The 22,266-nt window shown below is 52.5% G+C and overlaps 10 protein-coding genes across 10 annotated transcripts; 4 read left to right on the top strand and 6 right to left on the bottom strand.

Moving 5' to 3' along the window:
• Nucleotides 1–181: 181 nt before the first annotated feature.
• rpc25 (DNA-directed RNA polymerase III complex subunit Rpc25) lies at nt 182–1,057 on the top strand (the record flags this gene model as incomplete). The annotated part of the gene is made up of 4 exons (XM_062874954.1): nt 182–193; nt 279–474; nt 542–628; nt 780–1,057. 4 exons carry the CDS (start codon nt 182–184, stop codon nt 1,055–1,057), a joined length of 573 nt encoding a protein of 190 aa, XP_062738170.1.
• On the bottom strand, nt 458–2,281 carry QC761_116820 (uncharacterized protein). Its single transcript, XM_062874953.1, has 4 exons — nt 2,114–2,281; nt 1,648–2,042; nt 1,428–1,589; nt 458–1,337 (listed from the first exon to the last, which is right to left on the bottom strand). Exons 1-4 carry the CDS (start codon nt 2,158–2,160, stop codon nt 1,159–1,161), a joined length of 783 nt encoding a protein of 260 aa, XP_062738169.1. The 5' UTR covers nt 2,161–2,281; the 3' UTR covers nt 458–1,158.
• A 100-nt stretch (nt 2,282–2,381) lies between these two features.
• On the top strand, nt 2,382–3,531 carry SPC2 (signal peptidase complex subunit spc2). The gene is made up of 2 exons (XM_062874952.1): nt 2,382–2,579; nt 2,641–3,531. Exons 1-2 carry the CDS (start codon nt 2,540–2,542, stop codon nt 3,306–3,308), a joined length of 708 nt encoding a protein of 235 aa, XP_062738168.1. The 5' UTR covers nt 2,382–2,539; the 3' UTR covers nt 3,309–3,531.
• QC761_116800 (uncharacterized protein) lies at nt 3,394–7,598 on the bottom strand. Its single transcript, XM_062874951.1, has 6 exons — nt 7,223–7,598; nt 7,017–7,166; nt 6,899–6,961; nt 6,256–6,845; nt 4,610–6,202; nt 3,394–4,552 (listed from the first exon to the last, which is right to left on the bottom strand). The coding sequence occupies exons 1-6, from the start codon at nt 7,308–7,310 to the stop codon at nt 3,554–3,556; spliced, it is 3,483 nt and encodes a 1,160-aa protein (XP_062738167.1). The 5' UTR covers nt 7,311–7,598; the 3' UTR covers nt 3,394–3,553.
• Nucleotides 7,599–7,799: 201 nt separating this feature from the next.
• mtd1 (Methylenetetrahydrofolate dehydrogenase [NAD(+)]) lies at nt 7,800–11,123 on the top strand. Its single transcript, XM_062874949.1, has 4 exons — nt 7,800–9,345; nt 9,405–9,532; nt 9,761–10,742; nt 10,809–11,123. Exons 3-4 carry the CDS (start codon nt 9,783–9,785, stop codon nt 10,890–10,892), a joined length of 1,044 nt encoding a protein of 347 aa, XP_062738165.1. The 5' UTR covers nt 7,800–9,345; nt 9,405–9,532; nt 9,761–9,782; the 3' UTR covers nt 10,893–11,123.
• On the bottom strand, nt 7,887–8,354 carry QC761_116790 (uncharacterized protein; the record flags this gene model as incomplete). The annotated part of the gene is made up of 1 exon (XM_062874950.1): nt 7,887–8,354. One exon carries the CDS (start codon nt 8,352–8,354, stop codon nt 7,887–7,889), a length of 468 nt encoding a protein of 155 aa, XP_062738166.1.
• A 730-nt stretch (nt 11,124–11,853) lies between the features above and the next one.
• On the bottom strand, nt 11,854–16,573 carry QC761_116770 (uncharacterized protein). The gene is made up of 2 exons (XM_062874948.1): nt 14,313–16,573; nt 11,854–14,259 (listed from the first exon to the last, which is right to left on the bottom strand). The coding sequence occupies exons 1-2, from the start codon at nt 15,117–15,119 to the stop codon at nt 12,124–12,126; spliced, it is 2,943 nt and encodes a 980-aa protein (XP_062738164.1). The 5' UTR covers nt 15,120–16,573; the 3' UTR covers nt 11,854–12,123.
• Nucleotides 16,574–17,125: 552 nt separating this feature from the next.
• SAM2 (methionine adenosyltransferase sam2) lies at nt 17,126–19,231 on the bottom strand (the record flags this gene model as incomplete). Its single annotated transcript, XM_062874947.1, has 3 exons — nt 17,126–18,350; nt 18,406–19,071; nt 19,133–19,231. The coding sequence occupies 3 exons, from the start codon at nt 19,229–19,231 to the stop codon at nt 17,889–17,891; spliced, it is 1,227 nt and encodes a 408-aa protein (XP_062738163.1). The 3' UTR covers nt 17,126–17,888.
• A 9-nt stretch (nt 19,232–19,240) lies between these two features.
• Nucleotides 19,241–20,092, bottom strand: QC761_0018770 (uncharacterized protein; the record flags this gene model as incomplete). Its single annotated transcript, XM_062872051.1, has 2 exons — nt 19,645–20,092; nt 19,241–19,264 (listed from the first exon to the last, which is right to left on the bottom strand). Exons 1-2 carry the CDS (start codon nt 19,840–19,842, stop codon nt 19,241–19,243), a joined length of 222 nt encoding a protein of 73 aa, XP_062738162.1. The 5' UTR covers nt 19,843–20,092.
• A 215-nt stretch (nt 20,093–20,307) lies between these two features.
• QC761_116750 (uncharacterized protein) lies at nt 20,308–22,238 on the top strand. The gene is made up of 2 exons (XM_062874946.1): nt 20,308–21,120; nt 21,206–22,238. The coding sequence occupies exons 1-2, from the start codon at nt 21,073–21,075 to the stop codon at nt 22,043–22,045; spliced, it is 888 nt and encodes a 295-aa protein (XP_062738161.1). The 5' UTR covers nt 20,308–21,072; the 3' UTR covers nt 22,046–22,238.
• The last annotated feature ends 28 nt before the right edge of the window (nt 22,239–22,266 follow it).

Here is a 22,266-nt window from a genome sequence, read left to right as displayed (position 1 = left end):
GCCCACCACTTCTTGAAACCCGTACAGTCAATTTCAGGAATAAACTATACATCTGGCTCACTTGCTTTGGAAGGTTAATCCCACCTTAGCCAACTCGACTTCACCACACTATTCACCCCACATCATCAAAACTCGCGATTATACTTTCATAATCAATAAGCCGAATTAATATCTCGCCAAGATGTGGATTGTCGTGAGTCTCATCAATTTCCTGGTTTTATCCATAATTGGACCTCGAGGAAGATAGCGACTAACACATCTTTGATCGACTTCCCAAGACCAAAATCGCCGATCTGGTGCAGCTCAAGCCCCAAGACTTCTACAAGACCAGTCTTGAAGCCATCGAGGACAAGATCAATGAGAAATATGCCAACAAAGTCATTCCAAACATCGGCCTCTGCGTCTGCGTATGGGACATCACCGATGCCTCAGAAGGTCTGATAGGACAATACGATGGTTTTGTCAACATAAATGGTGTGGATTCCTTTCTCTTTCCAACATTATGACTCTTGATAACGCCTAGCTAACATCTACGATACAGTTGAGTTCCACATGGTAGTCTTCCGGCCACACAGGGGCGAAGTTATCCAGGCACGTATCAAGGAGCAAACTTCCCAAGGCATGCGGCGTGAGTTATACCTCTTGTTCCTCTTTGTGGCTGCATCCTCCCAGCTGACCGACTATCCACGCCAGTCTGCACGCCCTTCTTCAACGAAATTTGGATTCCCTCCACTGAACTGCCAGAAGAGACAGAGTTGTAGGTCGCTCATGAGTCCCAGAACCTGCTCGAGTCGCCCTTGTCACTAACCGCCGCCATAGTGTCGAGGCCGAAAAGGTCTGGCTTTGGAAGTCTGACGAGGAAACACAGCTGTACTATGACACCCACGAAATCGTGCGCTTCATGGTTCTCGAGGAGAGGTGGTACACCCAGCCACCAACAAAACCAAAGGAGTCCACTGATTCCGATGCGCCAACAAAAACCACCTACCAGGCCCCATATTCCATAATTGGGACAATGGCCGCCCCTGGTCTTGGCATCACCTTGTGGTGGGAGTGAAGGAGAGTAGCCGACGCTGTCACCAAACCCGGTTCATCGAGAGGCGCTATCGTATGTTGCTGTCGTCACCGTAAGCCGAAAAGTCACATTTTGTGCATCCCTTATACCCTAATTCCCTCAAGAAGCCGCTGTTCGACACCGTCCAGAACCGAATGGTGTTCAATCACAGCCAGGTTCTCCGCCTCGGCCAGGAACTGCTTATTGGGGTCAACACCAGGGCCAAACATTTGTGGCGCCTGAGGGCCCATCTGGCCCATCTGCTGAGCCATTTGGCTGGCAGCTATCAGGAGGAAGATTGTCAGCACAGCTTGTACTTGCATGGATAGAATCGCCAATACACCTTGTCAATAGTTGCCAGAACAAAACATACCATTGTCATTGCCAAGCAAAAAGTTGAACACAGACTGCAAACCAAACATGCACAAAAAGTACCAACTGATACTTGACATCCACCTCGGGTCCATGTCCTTGGTTCCCACACCAGCCTGAAGCATACTCTTGAACTTGATGGTCAGGGGGAAGGGTAATTTCACTATTTTGCCATGTCAGCCCAGCCGCCTTCCTTCTTCCCGGAGCTGTCAGCCACTCACTAATAACATAACCGCTGAAAAAAGCATTGATCCAGCTCATGATCAGCGTGTTGGGGATGATCATAGCCATCTGGTTCTTCATCATGCCCATCATCCCGTCCATCGAGCTCGGGTCTGTCATTGGGTTTGCCGGGGGCTGACCCTTTCTCTCTGGGTCTTTGAGGTATGCGCCTGATTCGTAGGCGGTGATGACGGCGTCGCGGCGGGAGTGGAAGGAGCGGGGAGAGAGGACGTGGAAGTTGGTGCGGAGGGAGATGCCGTGGAGGAGGGAACGCTGCTCGCGGGTGGAGCGGAGGTCGAGGGGTTTGGGGGCGGAGGACATGAGGACTGTGGCGTAGTGACGGAGGATGCCAGTGAGGATCATGACTATGGTGATGGGGAAGAGGATCCAGTAGCTGTGGTGAGGGTAGTGTGGTTAGTGACATCGTGGATGGTGGTGAAAGACAGTGGTAGGGGGGGGACATACAATAACTGGGGATCCCTATGGATCGTCTGGACTGGTACTTGCGCCATGGTTGTGGTCTCTTCACAGGGCGAGATAGTGTTGTTGTGGAATTGGGTTAAGTGTTTGGCTGGTGATGGGATCAAGACAGCAGCAATGCAATGTCGTCGTTGCGCTGGAGCTTCCCATCGAATGCCAAGATTGCAGGGGTTGCTCATGCGCGCGGCGCAGGAACCCTGCCAAAAAGACGGGTAGAGGAGCACGGGCCACTTCTGACGTCCAAAGAGGTGGCCTTTCCGTTTCGCGACAGGTGTTTGTCTAGGAACTTTGAAGCCAACGATCGAGAGGTTTACTACCGATTCTTCGCAGGAAGCTTTGTTCTGGCCTTGAATATAACAGTATCTGGGATTGTCTTTCGTTTCAATTCATTTGCTCAAATAACTTGCCATCATGGCCACCCAAGAAAAGATCACGGTCTACAACTTAGCAGGTAAGCTCCCCTCCTTCACCACCCCCTCTCCAAGTCCAGCCTCTAATCCCACTTATTCCAGACCTCAAAAACACCACCGACGACGCCATACCCAACTACCTCACCTCCCTCTCCTTCACCCCCTCCCACCTCCTCACCGACGTCCGCCTCGCCCTTGGCTTCTCCGCGTTCGCCCTCTCCGCCGCCTGCTTCGCCTGGGACTACAACTTCGGCTTCGAGTCCACAAAAACTTACACCGCCTTCGCCGTCGCCCTCTACACCATCCTCAACGGACTCCTCACCTTCTGGATCTTCTATGTCGAAAAGGGCACAATCTACCAGGGCACCTCCCCAAAAGGTGACAAGATCCGGATCTCGACCGAGACAAAAAAGAATGTACCAGTCTATCACATGACAATTGAGGTCAAGGATGGGAAGACAGGGGAGAGGAAGACATTGAAGATTAGCAGGAGTTTTACCGAGTGGTTTGATGCCGCGGGGAGGTTTGTTGCGGCACCGTTGCAGACTGTGTTGGCGCAGGGGGTGGATGTTATTGGGAGGGTTGATACCAAGAGGGCGAATGCCGCAAAGGTTGAGGGTGGGGAGGCAGGGCCGTCGGCGGTATATACTCCTGAGATGTTGGCTATGTTAAGTGGTGAGGGGGTTAGTGTTGTTGGGTCTGCGGTCGAGACGGCGACGGGGACGGAGGCGGCTGAGGCGAAGAAGGGGGGAAAGAGGAGGAAGAACTAGTCGTTCGAGGATCGGGAATGATTAACCGGGTTTGTTGTGCAAAAACTTTTTGTACAGAAAATGGTATTGGCGGTTACAGGGGGGGCTACAGCGAGTTTCTGGCTAATTGATTCGTTTATCTATGTATGGGGAAGGTGTCCTTTGGTGGACGGCAAAAAGTCAACAGAGATACCCATGGTTCACATTGCTTTGCTGCTCATTGGATCAGATGGGTTCTATCTACCTGCAAATCTCATATCCTACCCCTAAACAACCTTCGCCCAGTTAGCCCTGGCTGACCGCGCAGCCTCACGCACCTTTCTCACAGGGTCGCCACACGCCGAAGCCAGCATGCGCTGTGTTGGGCGCGAGAAAGAAAGGAGATAGCGCTCCTCAAACGTCTTCGGTAGTGCACCGAGCACCTGCAGTGACAACTTCCGGCAGGTCGTTAGAGTCTTGTGGAGCGTCTTGTTCGAGGTGGCTGATTCCTGGTACACCTTGGTCGTCCCACTGATGATCTCCTTCAAGAAACCCTTGAGAGTGCTTGGCTCGTTGGCCAGGATATCAACCAGGATTTCCAAAGCGGCAATCACCTGCGCCTGCGCGGCCTCCTCGGAGAGGACACTGTCGTCCTTCTTGTTGCTCAGTGCGGTGACAAGGAGACGCAGCAGAGACTCGAGATCGTCCTGGTAGACGGTAAAAGGACAGTTCTTGACCACTGAGAGAATCATGATAGAGTAACGGGCTGTGGCCTTGGGGTCCTTGTCGCTGCCTGGGCGGGCAAGGTCATATAATGGGCGGACGAGGAAGTTGTAAGCCCATTGCTTGTAGAACCGCTTGATGTTCGCGTGGCTCTCCTTGTTCAAAACTTCGCTGTTGGGTTGGACTAGGATGCCCATGGAACGAGCGACGATTTCCCCGTTGGGGCTGGGGCTAGCAGCCGCCTCGTGGAGGATAGGGATGAGGTCAAGGACGAATTTCTCTTGACGGGCCACGGCCCCGGCAACGGTGTGCATAGCAACGTTGGTGAAGGAGTGGAAGCTGTCAGAGTCGATGTCTGAGGATCTGACGGCGTTCTTGATGTGGTTCGTCCAGAATTCCAAACCACGCTTCAAGGTCTGGTATTCCTCAGATGCAGCAGGTCCAGCTGGGTACTTGTTGGAATAGATGGCTCCAATGGCGGCCTTAATATCGCTTGCTCGTGGCGAGGAGCCAAGGTAGGATGTATCGCAGATAAACTTCTCTGCTACACCTCCGGGTTGATACTACAAATATTGTTGTCAGTTTGGTTTGGGAACAGTGATTTAGAGCATGAAACTCACCAGCTCAGTCATAGCACCCGGGTGAAGTCCCTGAAGGATACCAACTGTGAGTAACCCACTCAATGGGCTAGCGCAGGGCTTGTCCTCGGAGGTCTTGAACAAGCTGAATGCCTCGCGGGCCAGATTACAAGACACCTGCAACTTTTCATCGAGGCTTCGCACAACCAACGCAGCCGTCTGAGCAAGCTGAACAAGCGCTTGCTCTGACCATGGTGCTTCAGTATTGGCACCCTTGTAAAATCCCCTCACGATGAACAAGCTGAGTCGCAGGAACTGGAGATACGTCTTGGGGTCATCCTCGCCAAAGCTTGAAGCAACTTCGTCTGGCAGTATAGATTGACCCTCCGCCTGACTGAAGAATGTGCCTGGAAGCTGCTCAAATTCCGCAAGCCAGTTCTTGTCGCTATTTGAATACTGGACCAGTGCACCAGTCCCGTACCTTGCTTCACAGGCGTCACGGAACCATATGACCGACGCATGAAGAGACGACAAAATGTACGAGTTGGCAGTAAGGGACTGAGCTGACAGTGGGAAGAGGTATACTAGCGTCCGCAGCCACGCGTCATAGTGCCGCAGCGGGCTGTATGGGTGTTCCGGCTCCGTGTCAGACTTGACCTGGGTCGGAATCTCTGAGCACCCGATGAACGCCAGTCGAGAAAGCAGAATCTTCAGAGCCTCCAGAGAATACTCAGAAGGACCAGTCCAGTCGCGCTTCTGGATTTCCTTTCTGGCTGCCTTGAGAATATGCCCATAGCCATCTGTGTAACTCATGACGATTGTGCGCAGAGCAAGCACAACGTCATCTTCCAGCGTCGCATCCTGGCTCTGATTGTCATTGGAGCTCAGGGTCAAAGGCTTCACAAGTGTGACAGTGAGAAGGTTGCAGATCTCAAAACAGATAGCCCCGGAGCAGAGGAGTGACACCTCGCCCTTCGTATCCAAAGCTTGCTGGCTGACAAGCAAGCCAAGACCAAGAGCGACTTGTTTCAGGACATCGCTCTCTTTGGAATCAGATTCACTGGCCTTGCCCGTCCATATTGGTAGGTAGACATCGTGGAAGAGGCTAACGAGGTGGGTCCGTGGCTCGGAACGTAATTGCTCCTCATCATCGGGATGTCCAACTTTTCGGTTCTTGAAGAGCTCTATCCGTGTCTTGAGAATAGAGTTCACAAGTAGCAGAAGGTCTCGGGTATGAGTCGGAGACTTTGGTTGTCGAAGATTTTGGCGGATGATATCGATGAAGCTAGCACTGTAAAACACATAGCCCTTGATGCTTGCGGTGACAACCGTCAATAACAGAAGACCTGCTTGTTTCGTGTAGGTCGGATTGGAAAGGTCGTCTTTGCAGTCTCCAAACACCAGGTCGATGTAGTTCTTCAACAGGGTGACTTCATGCTTGTGAGTTTTCGAGCCATCGAGCTTTCTGGCAATAGCACGGAGCACTTCGATGGTGGCGTCGATGCTCTCCTTTACCTCCCCGTTTCGTACTTCGTATTTCAGGGACCCCCAGATCTTTTTGATGTATGGGACAACGCTAGCCTGCGGGTTTTCGTACTCTTCGATACACGCCTTGATGGTTCTCAGAATGTCAACCTAACGGAGTTAGCAAGCTATACTTTCGGAACTCAGGAGCATTTTCAGCATACCTTGACAGCCACCGTGACTGCATCCCCTTGATCAAGCTTCTGCATGAGAAATGGAAAGGCAAAAGGGGCAACACGTTGATGCGATGAAAAACAGTACCGCACCGCCTCCTTGAGGTCCTCGGCTGTGATTCCTATTGGGGTGGCCGAGCTCCGCAAAGAAATGGGGAAGTAGGCAGAGAAAGCTTTGAAAATCTCTTCGGTGACCTCGGGTGATGGTGAGAATTCGGTGAGGAGTCGTCTGATGATTTTGAACCAGATCATAAGGTTTCTTGGGTCTCGCTCACTTGAGCAGAGCTGGAGGAGATCAAGGGCAAAGCCGCATGAGGAGCCGTACTTGTGTTGAAGTTCACTGCTGACTGCTGGGTCTTCCACCAACCTGAGGAACAACTCATAAAGCTCAAGTCTGGTAACGGCAGTCTGTAGCCGGAAATCTTCCTTCAGCTTGGAGACATCTTCCAAGACTTTGATCCCCATCTCTGGCTTGAAGTTCTTCATGGAATACAGTTGTTGTAGGGCTTTCGCAGACGCTGTAATGCCTGCTTTGTGATCGTAGGAAAACATGGCACCGAAGAAGCCGATCAACCGCTGGACTATTAAACATCGTTAATGGCTGTGCCTGTTGAGTCACCTAAGATAGTCAAACCTTGATCGGGTCTAAGAATAGTTTTGTCGAGCGCCTCCAAGGTGCCGGCGAGAAAACCCAGAGCTATAGAACAAAATGTTAGTTAAGGTCCACGTCGGTATCAGACATACAACGTTACCTTTCGCTCTGGAAACAATATCACCATTCGCCCTTTCATCTTCATCTTCCATTTGGTCATTGTCGTTGGAATGCGTCAAGGTCATCCATTGGTGAACAGAGGCGGCCCAGTTTCCCACAACGGTGCTGCTTGCTCGGGAATCCTCAATCTCTGAATGTACCATTAGCCAAGATGAACATAGGGAAGTCGTGTACTGTGCCTCTTACCCTTGGCGGCTTTCTTGGTGAGTTGTAACTGCACAGGCTCATCGTCAGCAAGCACATATTCCAGTGCCCACTGCTTGAATTGTGCCATTTTGGAAATGCAATTCTCTGTCAGAACAGTAACTCCAGGCCCTGGGAAGCTCTCTAGGAATCACCGCTTCGGCCTTCAATGATATGGCCCAAGCTCCGAGTGCTGATGTTGGACAAAGTTTTTTTGGGCTGACGAGAGTGTTTAAGCACAGCTTGACAGAATGACCGTGAGCGTGGATAGGAACCGAGTGCTTTCAGGTTTGGTATTGAATTGGGATGGCCTATATCATGAATATCCTTCGAATGATTCGCCCACCAATGCGCATTTCCAAGCACGTTGGCTGCTCCCATCAAGCAACGCCGTTATCGCCCTCTGCCCCACGTTGCCCCGCGGCAGTAAAACCCACGGGCACAGGCGGTGAACCGAGAGTTATGACGCTATTTTGGCAGTTGAATTTCGCTAAACCTCAACGGGTAGGAGGGGCAGTAAAAAGCCGATGCATTCCGGCGGCTCTGGTTGATTGGGTATCACTTTATTTCCACAGTATTACAATACACCTCCTTCTAAAATACAATACATTTTACTCCATCCTTCCGCACTTGGCATTAAATTAAGCATTTTGTAACTCCATCCACCTCATTCCAGTCTCTCCACGTCCACCTCTTTCCTCGCGGCAGGGATGATATGGCTCAAATCTCCCATGGGAAGGTCAAAGGGCCAGTCCACCGATTGCAGTAACCCCCCGATCATGGCCCACCAACTGCAAGCGCTGACGACAAAGCAAGCAGCACCGCCGCCGACAGTCAGTCTGTGAGCAAGAGCCAGTCGATCTTCGGCATGGGCCCACTCGGCAGCGGCGAGTAGAGGGAAAGCAACCGTATAGGCGAGGAACAGAATGACGAGACAGAGGTTCGTCCTCAACGAGCAGATGAGGAATACGAACGACAGGAGACCGACGAAGAGGTAGAAGAAGCCGAAGCTGGCGTAAAACTCGGCTCCGAGGACGCCCGACTTCATATACGGGGTCTGCGCGCCGAAGCCAGGGGTGAGTGTCGCGCCGAGGGCGAAGAAGAAACCGCCTAGCGTTTTCGTTAGATCCAACATTGCATTCCACTTTATGGTGGATTGCCGAAAAAACGTACCATATGCGCAGTACACGACGAAGGCGAAGGTGTGAGCGAGGAAGAACTCGAGAAGACCGCCGAGGAACAAGAGCAGACCACCGCAGAAGAAATGGGCGCCGTTGTTGGCAAACCCATTGAGATCAGATCCTCTCCATCCCATCAACTGACAGGACAACGGCGTCAAGGTTAAGACTAGCCCTGCCAAGGCACTGAGATTTAAGGTTAAGTTAGCCAAGACTAGTTCTTTTGGGATCTTTGAAGCCGTTTTCTTGGATCACGAACAGTGGTGCTGGGTTGCCCCAATTCTTCTTTCTTGGCTGAATCTGGGTCTGGGCGATGATTTGCGCCAGCTTCTCGGAATCGGAGTCGTAACCCATTGTGAAAGTGGTGAGAATTAGTTATTAGAAGGCCGGTAAGACAAGAACGCTGACGGAGAGAGAGGCTGATGAAGTGAAGACACAGAGATGAGAGGGGCAGACGGGCAGACACGACTGTTTATAACCTCGAGCGTCTCATCACCTCCCCCTTCTTGTTCCCTTCATCCATTTCGCTCCCATAGCCGTCTCGCGAATCTCTCCACAGAAGGGTCCCCATGCTTGTGGTTCTGGATACGCTGGCCTAGGGTACGTTGCTGACCTTATCTCCGACGGTGCCGTCCAGAACATATCCACCACGTTTCTCCCACAGACTTGATCGCCATTGGGTCTTGCTCAGGAAGTGGAAGGGATCCGGACTCGAGAAGCATTTACTGGAAGTAGATCATCACCGGTAGGAACCGGGTGGCCTCGGAAAGTGTCGGTTCCCTTCAGAATGCCCACAGGCATTGCGTGAATTACTCTCGATATTTTTGCACTAGGACTTTACGCAATGCTGCAACGTCTCGACATCGGCAAGGGAACCCTCGTCTATGACAGGCGCGCATGGGTTTTTTAGCCTTACAGGAAACGGTGGGGCCCATACTGCGATTTTCGGTACGCCAAAACTCTAGGCGTATCCAAGAGTGTGAAATTTTTTGACAAGTTGAGTTGAGAGTGAAACGGTATGGAAAAAGACAGATCCATGGTGATCGCTTCCGACAACCGCCGGTTATTCTGCCACTCTCAGTGAGTCAGGGATCAAACCTCTCTCATACCCATACTGAGGCCATATCACAACAAGGTAAGTCTTTGCGATTTCACAAATCCCTTGCGCTTTCTTCAAGCTCAATCGCAAATCATTGCTTCCTCGTAGTGGGGCATCGCGGGGTACGGATTCACGATGCGCGAACTAGCACCTCTACGGCCACTGCCCCTCGTCTGATATCATTGGGATCTTAATAGCTTCACATCCCCTTGACAGGCCCAATTCCTCACCAAAGTGACAACTCCGACTAACCCTTCTGTCCAGATCACCGAACCTTCACACGATCATGGCTTCCAAGGCTGCCGTCCCCCAGGGGGCCCCCTCCGAACCCCCCAAAACCTGCAAAGTGATCCTAGCCGACACCATCGCCAAAAAGATGCTCGCCGAAGTCCAATCCACCCTCTCGGCCATCCAACTCCCGCGCCGCCCAACCCTGTCCGCCTTCCTCGCCAATGACGACCCCCACGCCTACCAGTACGCCGAATGGTCCAAAAAGACCTGCGAAGAACAAGGCTTCTCGTTCAACCTGGTAAAGGTAGACAAGGAGTCCCTCGAGGAGGCCATCATCGCCGCCAACAACGACCCCGAAGTCGACGGTATCCTCGTCTACTACCCCATCTGGCCCGCCAACCAAGGCCATCAGGACCGCTACATCCAGGAGACCGTCTCCCTCGCCAAGGATGTTGAAGGTCTCTGCCACACCCACCTCTTCAACATGTACCACAACGTTCGCTTCCTCGACCCCCCTGCCAATCTCAAAAAGTCGATCCTCCCTTGCACCCCATTGGCGATTGTCAAAGCGTTAGAACACCTCCAAATCTACAACCCCATCCTCGCCTATGGAAACCGCCTCTACGGAAAGACAATCACGGTAATCAACCGCAGCGAAGTCAACGGCCGCCCCCTCGCCGCCCTGCTGGCCAACGACGGCGCGACAGTCTACTCGGTCGACATCACCGGCGTCCAGCTCTTCACCCGCGGGTCCGGCATCAAGGCGCTGCGCCACCAGGTCGTCGACAAGCCCGACCTCACTCTCAACGACGTCTTGCCTCTGTCGGATGTAGTTATTGGTGGCGTCCCGACTGAAAAGTTCAAGGTGCCGACCGAGTTGCTGAGAGAAGGCGTGGTCTGCATCAACTTTAGCAGCTTCAGGAACTTTGACGGGCCGGCGGTGAAGGAGAAGGCGAGTATTTATGTGCCGAGCATTGGCAAGGTTACTATTGCGGTGTTGTTGAGGAATTTGGTGGTAAGTAGACCCCTTTAAGCCCTTTGGTTTTGGTAGCTTGTATGGACTGACGGTGGTGATGTGTAGCGGCTTATCGCCAACAGCCCACGGCAGGAGGGGACGAGTGATGATGCGCAAAAGGCGAGGGAGGGGGCTTTCAAAGATGACTAGATTTCCCGCTATCTGTGAGGATTTGTTTTGTTTTTGTTTTGGTGTTTTCTCTGCTTTGATCGTGAGCAAGAAAATATGCGTATCGAAAAGTTGCGAGTGTAAGGAAAGTTTGTAAAAGGGGGACGACCGGGAGTCCTGTGATGTTATAGAAGACCGCATCATCAGTGGTCGTCAAAGATTCATAGAGTAAAATGGAAAACGCATCAAATCACTGTGTTGTTTCTTCTTTCTCGGAACATTTCGTTTCTCTTTGGCTTGAATGAAGAGTTGCTCAGCTGAAAAAGTCGCCTGTTTTCCCATTACCTCCATTCTCTCCACAGCCAAGTGAGACATGAGGCATCACCACCTAGCTAGGTACATAAGAAGAATACAACTCAATTAAATCTTTGCTTTTTGGTCTTTTCAAACTGGGCAGGGCCACTGTCGAGCTTGTCTTGCGTGCCTTTGGTTTTTTGTTCTCTTTTTCTTTTTCTTTTTTTCCCTTTTTTCCATTCTCCATTTTTCATTTACTTTTCTTTTACATCATATGTTACAACACAATCCCATATCCTATCTCTTATTGAAACTATACCTCCATATCAAAAAGTAATCTTTATACGTTAACCTATCATATTTCTAAACGTCAACACAAAAAGACAAGAAAAAAGGGGTATCGAAACCAACATCTTCTTGAAATACCATGTACAAGAATATCCGCCACCATAAACAACAGCAACAAACAAAAGAAAGAAATGATAATCTTCAGACACCAAGTCTCACAAGCTATCAGGGGTGAGGGCAGAATCACCCACCACCCACCACATCCTTATATCGAAGTGAAGAGAAAAAAAAAAGAAGAATCCGCTGTATGCTTTTCCATTAAGCATTAAAAGTGATATCGCAACACAACAACACAACCTCTCCTTACACCTTCCCTCTCCCCCTTCCCCCCCCCCCAGATAATGATCCCACCACCACCAATAAAACCCATCCGCTTTGTGTATATAGAACTTTTCAAGTACGTCCGTTTCGTCCGTTCATGTTTCATTTGTCGTTCGTCGTCCCGACGCAGAGCCATGCCTTACACACTCACACAACAACGCAGTGCCACCGAAGCGACCAGCATCGCCGGGCTATGGTGGCAGAGCTGAGCGAGCCACCCATTCAAACAGCGTTTCCAGAATATGCCAGATGCTCGCGTGTCTAGTAATGATGAATGCAATGTCGTGCTCATCATGAGACACAATTCTCTTCACTCGGGTGGCTCCCCCAACCCTTCCAATATCCGGTTCGCAGCCTCGATCCTCCGCCTGAATTGCCTGCTCTCCATGCTCGCCCTCCCATTCTCCGTCAGTCCCAGCACACACTTGCCCAAGTTTGCCACAAGCCTCTCCACGAGGAACTTATCCTCCCTGAGCAGCTCCTGCAGCGGCTTGGCCTTTTCCCTAGGCGGGCCAAGGCCTCCAGCGGTGAAGGTGCTAGCTGCACTGGCAGCCCTCGCCCTGGGACCGATGCTGGATTCGCCACCGGCTTTCGCTTGCTCATAGACGCTGGCCGTCTCGCTCATCAAACTCTCAGAAAGACTTTTGAGTTCGTGATCGGGTGAGTCACTGGGTGTGAGCATGCCACTGCTGCTGGCTCGTTTTGTTTTGCTGCTGGGAACTAGTGGAAAGCTCCGGTTGGTCCCTTGAGAGTCAAGTGATGCTACGGATGGTCGATGGAGAGATGAGAATGCGGAAACAGACGTGGGCCTCCTGAGAGTCGGTTGCCGTGGAGTTTGATGTGCGGCTCCCTCCGAACCCTCCTCTGGTATCGACGAAATGGAAGCGTCGCTATCCCCAGCCATATGCGGATGGGTTGCCCCAGATCCCGAGGCATGGTGAGAACTCCCGGCGCTGAATGATGATTTTTTTGTCCTGACAGAATTGACAGATCGACTTCTGTTGCGATCTGGGGATATAGATATCCTAGAGAAGCCGGGAAACGTGCCATCCGAGCCATAGCCCATTTCTGGTGTGATCGGTGACTTGCGTGACCTAGCCTCTTCGGCAGTAGCGAAGGTATCTACTGTCGAAACAGAATCCCTACTGTTCCGCCTGCTCATGGGAGATAGGGACTTGCTAGGGCTGTCGCTGTAGTCGTCCGTCCTCGTGGGGCCTCTCGTGGTTTCCACCGAATCTTCTGACGTGTAGCTGTCTACACTGCCTCGTCTCTCCAGCTTTTGGCGGCTCATGGTGCCCATAGCGCTATGCAGGAAGAAATGCTCGTAATCAAATGCGTCCTCGCGATCTTCGTGGGAGATCTGGTGTTGGACACTATCGTGATACAGTGATTCTCCACTTTCGCTCTTGATATCTTCGTCGGCGTCCTGGAATTCATCTTCTAGTTGTTCATCATCCACGTCACCGTTCTCTGTGAGCATGTCCGAGACATCGTCGTCATCGGGACTCACTTCCTCGCGTGCAGTATGCATGGGATCGTCCGTCTCCAAGGCCCGGTAGTCGTCCAGGTCTAGTTCGCCTTGTGCTTGTATGCCGTGAGAAATACTCGTCACGTCATCCAGGTGGCTACCCCTGAGACTGACTTGAGCATTGTCCTTGACATCGCCATCAAGATCAGACTCTTCTCCATTCCAGGGGTTCCTCCCCGATACGCTGCCGGTCAGAGCGATCGAGTTCCTGTTGGAAGGGGGCTCCGTGTACCACTGGTCCATTTGCGAATACGTGAACGGACTCGGCGTTCTGAGGCTCTGCAAACTCCGTCGTTTGAGATTGTCTGCTCGGGCTTGCTCGCGTAATGTTGAGATCTTCCCCTTAAGATCCTTCATTTGATCCTTGATATCTCGCATCTGAGCAGAAGAGGTGGATCGCAGCAGAGAATTCCTTCGGCTTTCGTTGCTGCTAAACGACCCAGACGTTGGACTGAGAAACTCCTCTATCCTGGCGCTTCGACTTTCATTGTCCGGGCCTTCGAGTTGGGCAACCTCATCTTCCGTCAGAGCGTGTGGACCTGGTTTCTTGGCTGGCGGAATATTGTATGTCGGACGGCCGTGCTCATCATCGATCTCCTCACGAATTTGATCGGCGCTGCGTGACATGACCAGAGGTTGCCTATATCCGCCTGATACACCCATAGCACTTTGTGACCTCGGTACAGCGACCCGGTATGGCAGCCCGTTGCGCATAGCAATGTCACTCGATATTCGCGTGTGTCCAGAAGAAGCCTGGTTTGAAATCGCGGCAGCACCTGAAGCGATGATTGTGGCCGCATCTCGTGGTTGCGCTACAGTTGCGGCTCTTTGAAATGGTGGTGACGGCGTCGAACCGTCAGACCCGTATGCGTTGTTGTGTAAAGAGCTTCGCGCACGAGTCAAGTTACTTTCCATCGTCTAGAATCTAGTCAGCAGGTCATCTCCAAGCACCTTTTCCCTCCCAAACATACCGTGAGCCGCTGTTTCGCATTTGCCAGAATCTCCTCGGCCCGCCGGCTCAAGGAGCTTGTCGAATAAGTGCTGAGTCGATCCATGCTGGTCATCCTGGTTACCCCTAACCTGTCAGGATCAACAGCCAGCCTTCCCTCGTGGTAAGAGGAGGCGGTGCTTTCCTCATCATCCCCTTGAAAGACGCTGTCCTCCACGCTAGCGGAATCGTCAAAGTCGGCGAATAATCCGGCCTGATTCTCCGTTGTTATCGTACTCGTACTCTCCATGCTGGCTCTGCGCTCACGTGTGACTGCTGCAATCTGCTTCGACTTTTGCATGGCCGATGTTGCTCCTATTGTAGGGGAGGATCGCAGCGTGGCATCCAGTCCGGTTCGACGTGTGAGCGATGTCGCCCTTCGACCCTTGTTTCGCGTTGGAGACGGCTTCCCCGGCGTGCTTTCCACCTCCGTAACCTCCCCAATGTCCGACAACATGGTTCCGTTGCCATATATAATAGGTGTCGTCGGCGTTGCTGGTGCGTTAAGGCCGTAAGACAGACCCCCCGTGCTCCCTCCCGAATTAGTTGTTGAAAATATGTGTTGCATGTCGGCAGATATCGCAGCTGCGTGTGTGCCCTTCCACATGCCGAGCGGCGAATGGCCACGGCCGTTAAGATCTTTTTCGGGGGAGTAGCTCTGATCAATCTCGTCCGGCAGTATCATATCAGGGTTCGTTAGAGTAGGCGAAGCGGGCAGGGGCGGGCCGCCGATCTGTTGCTGTTGATGGCCATTGTGATAGCGAGCGTTTGCGGCCTCCATGGAAGCCATGGCGGACAATCGATTCCCGAGCGGAGACTCAGCAGTCGTTTGGGCGGTTGTTGCTAGGGGCTGGTGTGTATTTATGTGGGAGGGAACCAGATGCGGAGGAAGTGACGCCCACGACCAACACCACGCTCACTCTCACTCACCCAACCAACCGCCTGTTGACCCCAACACTGATACTTCCTGGCCGCAACGCCCGGGCAGCAGTAGCACACGCTACGTGCCTTGCCCTGGCAAAATAGTAACCGTACGTGTACCGCTTGGCGAGTACTGTGTCGGTGGTGCAACCAGAAAGGTCCGAAAAGGGGGAAGCAGAGATGCGACACGGTGGGCTTCCGGGCTGCAAATACCCGAGGACTCTGGCTGGCTTGAGCTTCCAGTGTGGCGGGAGCACGTCGGACGGAGCAATGTGTGGGCAATGGCCAAAGGGTAAATCACAGCACGGGACGGGCCCTCGTCGCAGACTGGTAGCTTCTAACTTGACAGGTTAGACTGACGGCATTGGCGTCTGGCAAGGTTTGGCCATGGAGAGCCGGCGGATCACCACTCGTGTGTAAATAGTGGCGTAGCGAGTGTAAGTGGGAGCGGATCGTGCGATGTCGACAAAAACGGCGGCTTTGGCAGAACCGGGGCGCAGTTGGCGAAGCGTCGGCGAACACGACAGTGAGGGCGACTGGGCCAGAGATGTCGAAACGAGTGAGATGGGAGAGAAGTCGCGTTACCATCAGCAAGAAAACGAGAAGAAAAAAAAGTGCAGGGCAATCAAGAAGAGAGATTGGAGATTGCCGGCAGGCACTAAAAGATGGATGCAACAGGAAGTGACTGGGGCCAAGCAGTCACTGCCGTCACCCCAGCTGTCCAACGGTCAACTTCGAGCTTCGCAGCGCTGGTGATGGCTGGAGGTGGGGGTGCGTGCAACCTGCTGAATGAGCCCCACAGCCTTCCCCCGTTCCTGATTTCCTTCCTCGCAGATCGATCGGGGTGTGTCAAAAAAAAGTTGGAAAAGAAAATGGAACAGGAACTCGCAGCCGTGACCTCGGCTCCGCTCATCAAATTGTCCGGCTCCAGTATTACTCCAGGTGGTGATGGCGTCGCTTATTTCGCACCTTCCTCCACTTTGGTCTCGCCCGAGGAGGACTCGAGTCCGTGAGCCCTGGTCGTGATGGAGGGAAGAGGAAGGACGCGTGCTGCTCCCAACCGCTGGCTGTCTAACGAGACTTCGGGACGAGCCCATTTTTGTTTGGCCGACTCTTGGCAGAGTATTATGAAGAGAATGGGCCGAGATAGCCTTGTTTGAGATATATCCTTGAACATGAAATGCATTCAGACTGCGGAGTGTACCTCGGGGATAGAGCACACACAGCTTGAAGCAGTGGAATAGTAGCTGCATCCTAGATGCAAGTTCGGAGTACAGCAAAGGGGGGCTTCGGGGGTTAGCTTGAGGCACGACTGGGTGACTGGGTGGATGATGCACCCATCCTTTCCAAATAAAAGGTGCACCTCATTTCAACTTGAAGGTTGCTGCACAACAAATCACAGTGGATGTGTGGTGCACCACTAATCATTGCTGATGCTACCATGGGCACTCCGCTCAGGAACCGCATTTTATTTGTTTGATGGGCCCGTCGTATGAGATTCGTTATCTTGGGTCCAACAGTGCTGAAGCAGACGCCAAAACACATCTCGCAGATCAAATGCAGCAAACTCGGGGCTAAAACAAATTCCAACCAACTCCGCTCCCAGAGATATGGATGGATGGTGCCGTGACAAACAGCCTGTGCCCTCCTACAGCATTGACAAACATCTCCGGCGTCGCTACGATGAGATCAAGAGACGTTGAACCTCGGCCGTCTTGCTGTCTCAGACACCATGGGTAGGTGGTCAAACAACACAGGGTCCAAGTGATGTCTCGGGTCTATGCGAGAGCTTGTGCTCACGTTTCTTTGTCCCTCGAGCCCGTCGGCATGGCTCGATCTAACCTGCCCCGAGAACGTCATTGTCCTCGACACGTGGAACAAGCAGGCACAATACTTGGGACTTCTCATTCAGGGATAATGCCGTAGCAGCATGATTGATCAAGGCTAGCTCTTCATTGGGTGTCAAAGAAGACAATGCTAACTACTCCCCCTCCCTTGAATCTATTAGGTACCTCCCCAACCTTCACTCGCTCGTTGTTTCCCCCGAGAGCGACCCTACATCTTCCTCACCCTGGTTTTGCGAAAGTCCACGGGTTCGAGATTTCTCTAAGTGTTGCCTTAGTCCCCATACTTCCCAGCCCAAGCCAAAAAGATGGTTCAGCGTCTAAATATAAAGGAAAAGAAAAGATGTTGAAGTTCTTTTGTTTTCCCCCAAACGCCGATGTGCTTTCCTCAAATGCCGTTAGCCCCATGGGGTATCGCAAATGTCATAAACCTTTTGGCCTTTTTGGCTCATGCAAATGTCTTTGTTGAAAGACGCCTGTACCGCCGCCGCCCAACACCGCTTTTGCCGCGGCGACCCTTTTTGTGTTCGTCAAAACTCCGAGACCATCACTATGACCCAAACCACGCTATAAGCGTTCCCATACAGTTACCGCCAAAATAAACAAGCAGAAAATCACATGGATATATGTCTATCCGCCCACCCAGGTTTGTTGAGAACCGTACGCCAGTAATGCTTTATCCATAGAGATGCCAGAAATAGGAAGAGAAAGAGGAGAAAAAGGAATTGTCCGTAGAGTTATATGAGATTGAATCTGCAGCAAGAAGTTGAATCTTCTGCGATACTATATCCCACTTAGAACTTGAGAGCCTTGGGCTGTTCCCAGGTGAAGCTCTGGTTGGTGCCGAAGTGGCCGTTCTTGGCAGTCTGGAGGTAGATGGGCTTGGCAAGGTCGAGTTCCTTGACAATGACACCGGGGCGGAGGTCGAAGTTGTTGCGGATGATCTCGACGAGCTCATCAGAGTTCTTCTCCGAGGTGCCGTAGGTATCGACATAGATGGAGAGGGGCTCGGCGACACCGATGGCGTAGGAGAGCTGGACAAGAGCACGGCGGGCGAGGCCGGCAGCGACGAGGGACTTGGCGATCCAACGGCCGACGTAGGCGGCGGAGCGGTCGACCTTGGAGAAGTCCTTGCCGGAGAAAGCACCACCACCGTGGGCACCCCAGCCACCGTAGGTGTCGACGATAATCTTGCGGCCAGTGAGACCGGCATCACCCTGGGGACCACCAATGATGAAGAGGCCAGAGGGTTGGATCTAGAATCTGTTAGGATTTGCACAAAAGATGCTTTTCATAAATTAGAAAACTTACGTGGTAGATGGTCTTGTCATCAAGGTACTTGGCGGGGATGGTCTTCTTGATGATCTTCTCGAGGATCTCCTTGCGGAGCTTCTCGGTGGTGATGTCCTCGCTGTGCTGAGCAGAGACGACGACAGTGTCGACGCGGAGAGGGACGACGGCACCGTTGTCGTGCTTGTACTCAATGGTGACCTGGGTCTTGGTGTCGGGACGGAGCCAGGGGAGAGAGCCATCGCGGCGGGCGGCAGACATGGCAGCGTTAAGCTGGTGGGCGAAGAGGAGAGTGAGGGGGAAGAGCTCGGGGGTCTCGTCGGTGGCATAACCGAACATGATACCCTGATCACCAGCACCGAGGTTCTCGAGGCGGTCATCCAAGTGAAGACCCTGAGCGATATCGGGGGACTGCTCCTCGATGGCGACGAGGAGGTTCAAGGTCTTGTAGTCGAAGCCCTTGGAGGAGTCATCGTAGCCGATGTCCTTGATGGTCTTGCGGACAATCTTCTGGTAGTCGAGCTTGGCCTTGGTGGTGATCTCGCCGAAGACCATGATCATGCCGGTCTTGGTGGCAGTCTCGCAAGCGACCTTGGAGAGGGGGTCCTCGGCCAGGCAGGCATCGAGGATAGAGTCCGAAACCTGATCGGCGATCTTGTCGGGGTGACCCTCACCGACGGACTCGGACTGTAAAGGGCGGTCAGCATTGGAAGGCTCGGAATGCTGTGGCCTTGTTGGGTCTACTCACGGTGAAGAGGAAGGTACCCTCGTTGTAGTGCTTCCACCCGCTGATGCCGCTGGCATCGCCATTGGCGCCGTTGGAGCCGTTCGTACCGTTGGCAGCCATTGTGAGGTATTATGTAGAGAGGAGGGGAAGTGTCTAGAGACAGGTCGAGTTAGTTGACGTTGCTTTCGAGGGGGGCCAAGTGGGGTATAAATGTTTCCCGTGTGCGGAATTGATTGGTTTGGGGGAGGAGTAGGAGAGAAGGGAGATTTGGCGCGGGGTTGGGGGGTCCAAAGTCGACGAGTCTCAACAGCTCAAAGAAGCGATTGTGCTCGCAGGATTCGGTTTATTGTCGTGGAAAAAGAACGCGAGTTCACCTGAGTGATTGTCTGGTGGCCTTGCGAAGTGACGGTGTTTCTCGTGAAGGTAGAAGGGTGCTTGTGTTGTGCGATAGGAAAGCAGACGAGGGGCAATGACCTGGCTTTTTTCTTTTCCCTGGCGGGAAGCGCAAAGCCGGTCGTGATATTGAGGCTCACCTTTGAGAAAACGAAAAAGACGGGCTGGACCAAACGAAGACAACTCAGGTACGGCGAAAGACCAGAGAGCGGGAGTACAGAAGAGAGCGCTTGAAAGAAGGTGGGAGAAAGAAGACTCCTTCGGGGGTGCGGGAGTATTTGAGGAATTTTGGGGAGGTCCCTGAACAAGAATGGCCGAAAGGGCCAAGCGTCGGCCATTTTTCACCGCAAGGTTGGGACACGGAAAGGGCGGGGTATCGGGGCACTGGCGCCCCATCCGCCACACAAAATAATGCCCTCGCTCGGCCGGGTCATCGAGGTTTCTTGAAAAACTCCGGTCTCACCGGCCGGGACACGCAACTCACAGAGACCCTAAAAACAGGTGGAAAATGACTACAGATGGCGATCATGACCTCAATCAAGCACTCCGAGAACCATAGTCCGAAGTATCCGCGGTACTATGACACATCGTTGAGGGGTACCTGTCTCTGCCTCTGCTTCTTGGTGACCACCCTCTTATTCTGTATGGGGAAGGCTTATCACTTGCCGACCGGGTATTGTGTACATTGGGCTTGTCTTTTTCGTCAAATTGCGCCATAGCTGCCCCTCACAGGTCCCCAAGGCGCACCGGTCTCAGAGATTCACCATTTGCGCGTCTCGCACGAGATTTGAATACGGCATACCCTCGTCTGTAACCTCTGAGGGTATTTTGACCTGGCAGATTACTTCGCTATGCAATGTCCAGCATCACCCCGTGCCAGGCCCTGCATTAGCTGCGATGTCCAGACAGTGCTTGGAACTTGACAGGCGGTCCCGCGCCTGTCTTGGAAAAGGGCCCCGAGTTCAAGGTACATCAAGCATTGCGCAATTCCTCAGACGTTGCTCTAAACGCACTATCCAGCAAGGTGCCAAGCAAGCAGTATAAGCCAGATACCATTTTCCTCCGAAGTGTGTTTGTAGAGTCACAGTTGCAACGCCGATAACACTCCGAGTCCGAATGGTCTTACCAGCCTCTCTCCACATGCTTGCAGCTGTCATATCTCGTTTGTTGAACTAGCTGGACTAGTCTTAGGAGTTCAGGAGAATCTCAAGTCGATAATTCACCCCTTTCAGCCTTGACTTTCTGGACTCCACGGTGCTGGTTGCGCAATTGTTCGATGGAAGGTTTTTGGTGGGGAAGCACGGACTGGAGTGTGTTCCTGAACGTTTAGGAACCCCCACTGCGGGGCAATTTTTTCCAACGTAATGCGGGCAGGTCAGAAAAGATATCGAGTCTTGTCTGGGTTGTGTCGTCAGCGCATCATTCCGGTCCCCTTTGCTCACTGCTACTGCTACGCAGTAAATTCAATTCACGAAGCTTATTGGTTACTGCCAAATCCAACGGCTGTAATTTCTCACCCGTCTCATTCAGCCTTGCGATCATTGTAACTAGCTACAGCCGCCGCAAGCATGTCTAAATTCGGAGTAATGGTGATGGGCCCCGCGGGCGCGGGCAAGGTATGGCTTCCTTGATACCCTCGCCAGCAAACGCTATCACCAAGCGCCTCTCTCGCAGAATGTAACTCTAACACGCCTTTTCCAGTCTACCTTTTGCGCCTCCCTCATCACACATCTCCAACTAAACCGTCGCTCTTGCTTCTACGTCAATCTCGACCCCGCCGCCGAGTCCTTCGAGCACACCCCAGACCTCGACATCCGCGACCTCATCTCCGTCGAAGATGTCATGGACGAGCTCAAGCTCGGGCCCAACGGCGGCCTGATTTACTGCTTCGAGTTCCTCATGGAAAACCTCTCCTTCCTCGAAGAGTCCCTCAACTCCGTTACAGAAGAGTACCTCATCATCTTCGACATGCCCGGCCAAATCGAACTTTATACCCACTACCCGGTCCTCCCCGCCTTGGTCAACTTCCTCCGCTCCCCCGGCAATCTCGACATCAGGCTCTGCGCCGCTTACCTCCTCGAGTCAACCTTTGTCGTCGACCGCGCCAAGTACTTTGCTGGGTCTCTGAGCGCCCTGAGCTCCATGTACATGCTCGGGTTGCCTCACTTGAATATCTTGAGCAAGATGGACCTTGTCAAGGACCAAATCAGGAAGAAGGACTTCAAGAAGTTTCTCGTACCGGATACGATGTTGATCGAGGAGGACCCACAGGAGGTTGAGGCTAGGAAAGCCGGGGTTGACTATCAACCTCCTGTTGAGTCTGAGACGGATGCTTTGATGTCGGGCGCTGGGTTCAAGAGATTGAACAATGCTGTTGCGCAGCTGCTCGAGAACTTTAGCATGGTTCACTACCACAAACTGGACTGCACAGATGAGGATAGCGTTGGCGGCATTCTTAGCTATATTGATGAGTGTATTCAGTGGGCTGAGGCTCAGGAACCCAAGGAGATTCCTGATGAGGAGTACGATGATGAGGAGTAAGCAGAAGGTTAGTTGACTATCTGGACATGATGGCGAGAAGTATGGGTCATACTGGGAGTTCGGGTTGCTTTCTGATGATTTGGGACTTTGGGTGCATGGATAGGAACGCATAGCGAAGGCGTTGGGGTTTATAAAATAAGAAGACGCTAGTCATGGCAAATAAGTTCAATATACGTTTGCAAGACAAGTACAAAGCTTAGCATTGTTTCTTGTGATACATG

Source organism: Podospora bellae-mahoneyi (assembly GCF_035222275.1).
Source record: "Podospora bellae-mahoneyi strain CBS 112042 chromosome 1 map unlocalized CBS112042p_1, whole genome shotgun sequence".
In the NCBI taxonomy this organism is placed as follows: Eukaryota; Fungi; Ascomycota; class Sordariomycetes; order Sordariales; family Podosporaceae; genus Podospora; species Podospora bellae-mahoneyi.
Note: the sequence above shows the minus strand (reverse complement) of the source record. Positions and strands in the feature narration are given on the sequence as shown.

Excerpts from the sequence above, each read along its gene's own strand:
- QC761_116820 (XM_062874953.1), bottom strand. The coding sequence starts at position 2,160 with ATGGCGCAAGTACCAGTCCAGACGATCCATAGGGATCCCCAGTTATT. Across the intron at positions 2,043-2,113 it reads CATAGGGATCCCCAGTTATT|CTACTGGATCCTCTTCCCCA; the intron begins GTATGTCCCCCC and ends CCCTCACCACAG. Across the intron at positions 1,590-1,647 it reads TTTCAGCGGTTATGTTATTA|TGAAATTACCCTTCCCCCTG; the intron begins GTGAGTGGCTGA and ends ATGGCAAAATAG.
- SPC2 (XM_062874952.1), top strand. The coding sequence starts at position 2,540 with ATGGCCACCCAAGAAAAGATCACGGTCTACAACTTAGCAG. Across the intron at positions 2,580-2,640 it reads CACGGTCTACAACTTAGCAG|ACCTCAAAAACACCACCGAC; the intron begins GTAAGCTCCCCT and ends CACTTATTCCAG.
- QC761_116800 (XM_062874951.1), bottom strand. The coding sequence starts at position 7,310 with ATGGCACAATTCAAGCAGTGGGCACTGGAATATGTGCTTGCTGACGAT. Across the intron at positions 6,962-7,016 it reads TATTGTTTCCAGAGCGAAAG|CTCTGGGTTTTCTCGCCGGC; the intron begins GTAACGTTGTAT and ends TTTGTTCTATAG. Across the intron at positions 6,203-6,255 it reads CAGTCACGGTGGCTGTCAAG|GTTGACATTCTGAGAACCAT; the intron begins GTATGCTGAAAA and ends TAACTCCGTTAG.
- mtd1 (XM_062874949.1), top strand. The coding sequence starts at position 9,783 with ATGGCTTCCAAGGCTGCCGTCCCCCAGGGGGCCCCCTCCGAACCCCCC. Across the intron at positions 10,743-10,808 it reads TGTTGTTGAGGAATTTGGTG|CGGCTTATCGCCAACAGCCC; the intron begins GTAAGTAGACCC and ends GGTGATGTGTAG.
- QC761_116770 (XM_062874948.1), bottom strand. The coding sequence starts at position 15,119 with ATGGCTTCCATGGAGGCCGCAAACGCTCGCTATCACAATGGCCATCAA. Across the intron at positions 14,260-14,312 it reads ATGCGAAACAGCGGCTCACG|ACGATGGAAAGTAACTTGAC; the intron begins GTATGTTTGGGA and ends ACTAGATTCTAG.
- QC761_116750 (XM_062874946.1), top strand. The coding sequence starts at position 21,073 with ATGTCTAAATTCGGAGTAATGGTGATGGGCCCCGCGGGCGCGGGCAAG. Across the intron at positions 21,121-21,205 it reads GCCCCGCGGGCGCGGGCAAG|TCTACCTTTTGCGCCTCCCT; the intron begins GTATGGCTTCCT and ends CGCCTTTTCCAG.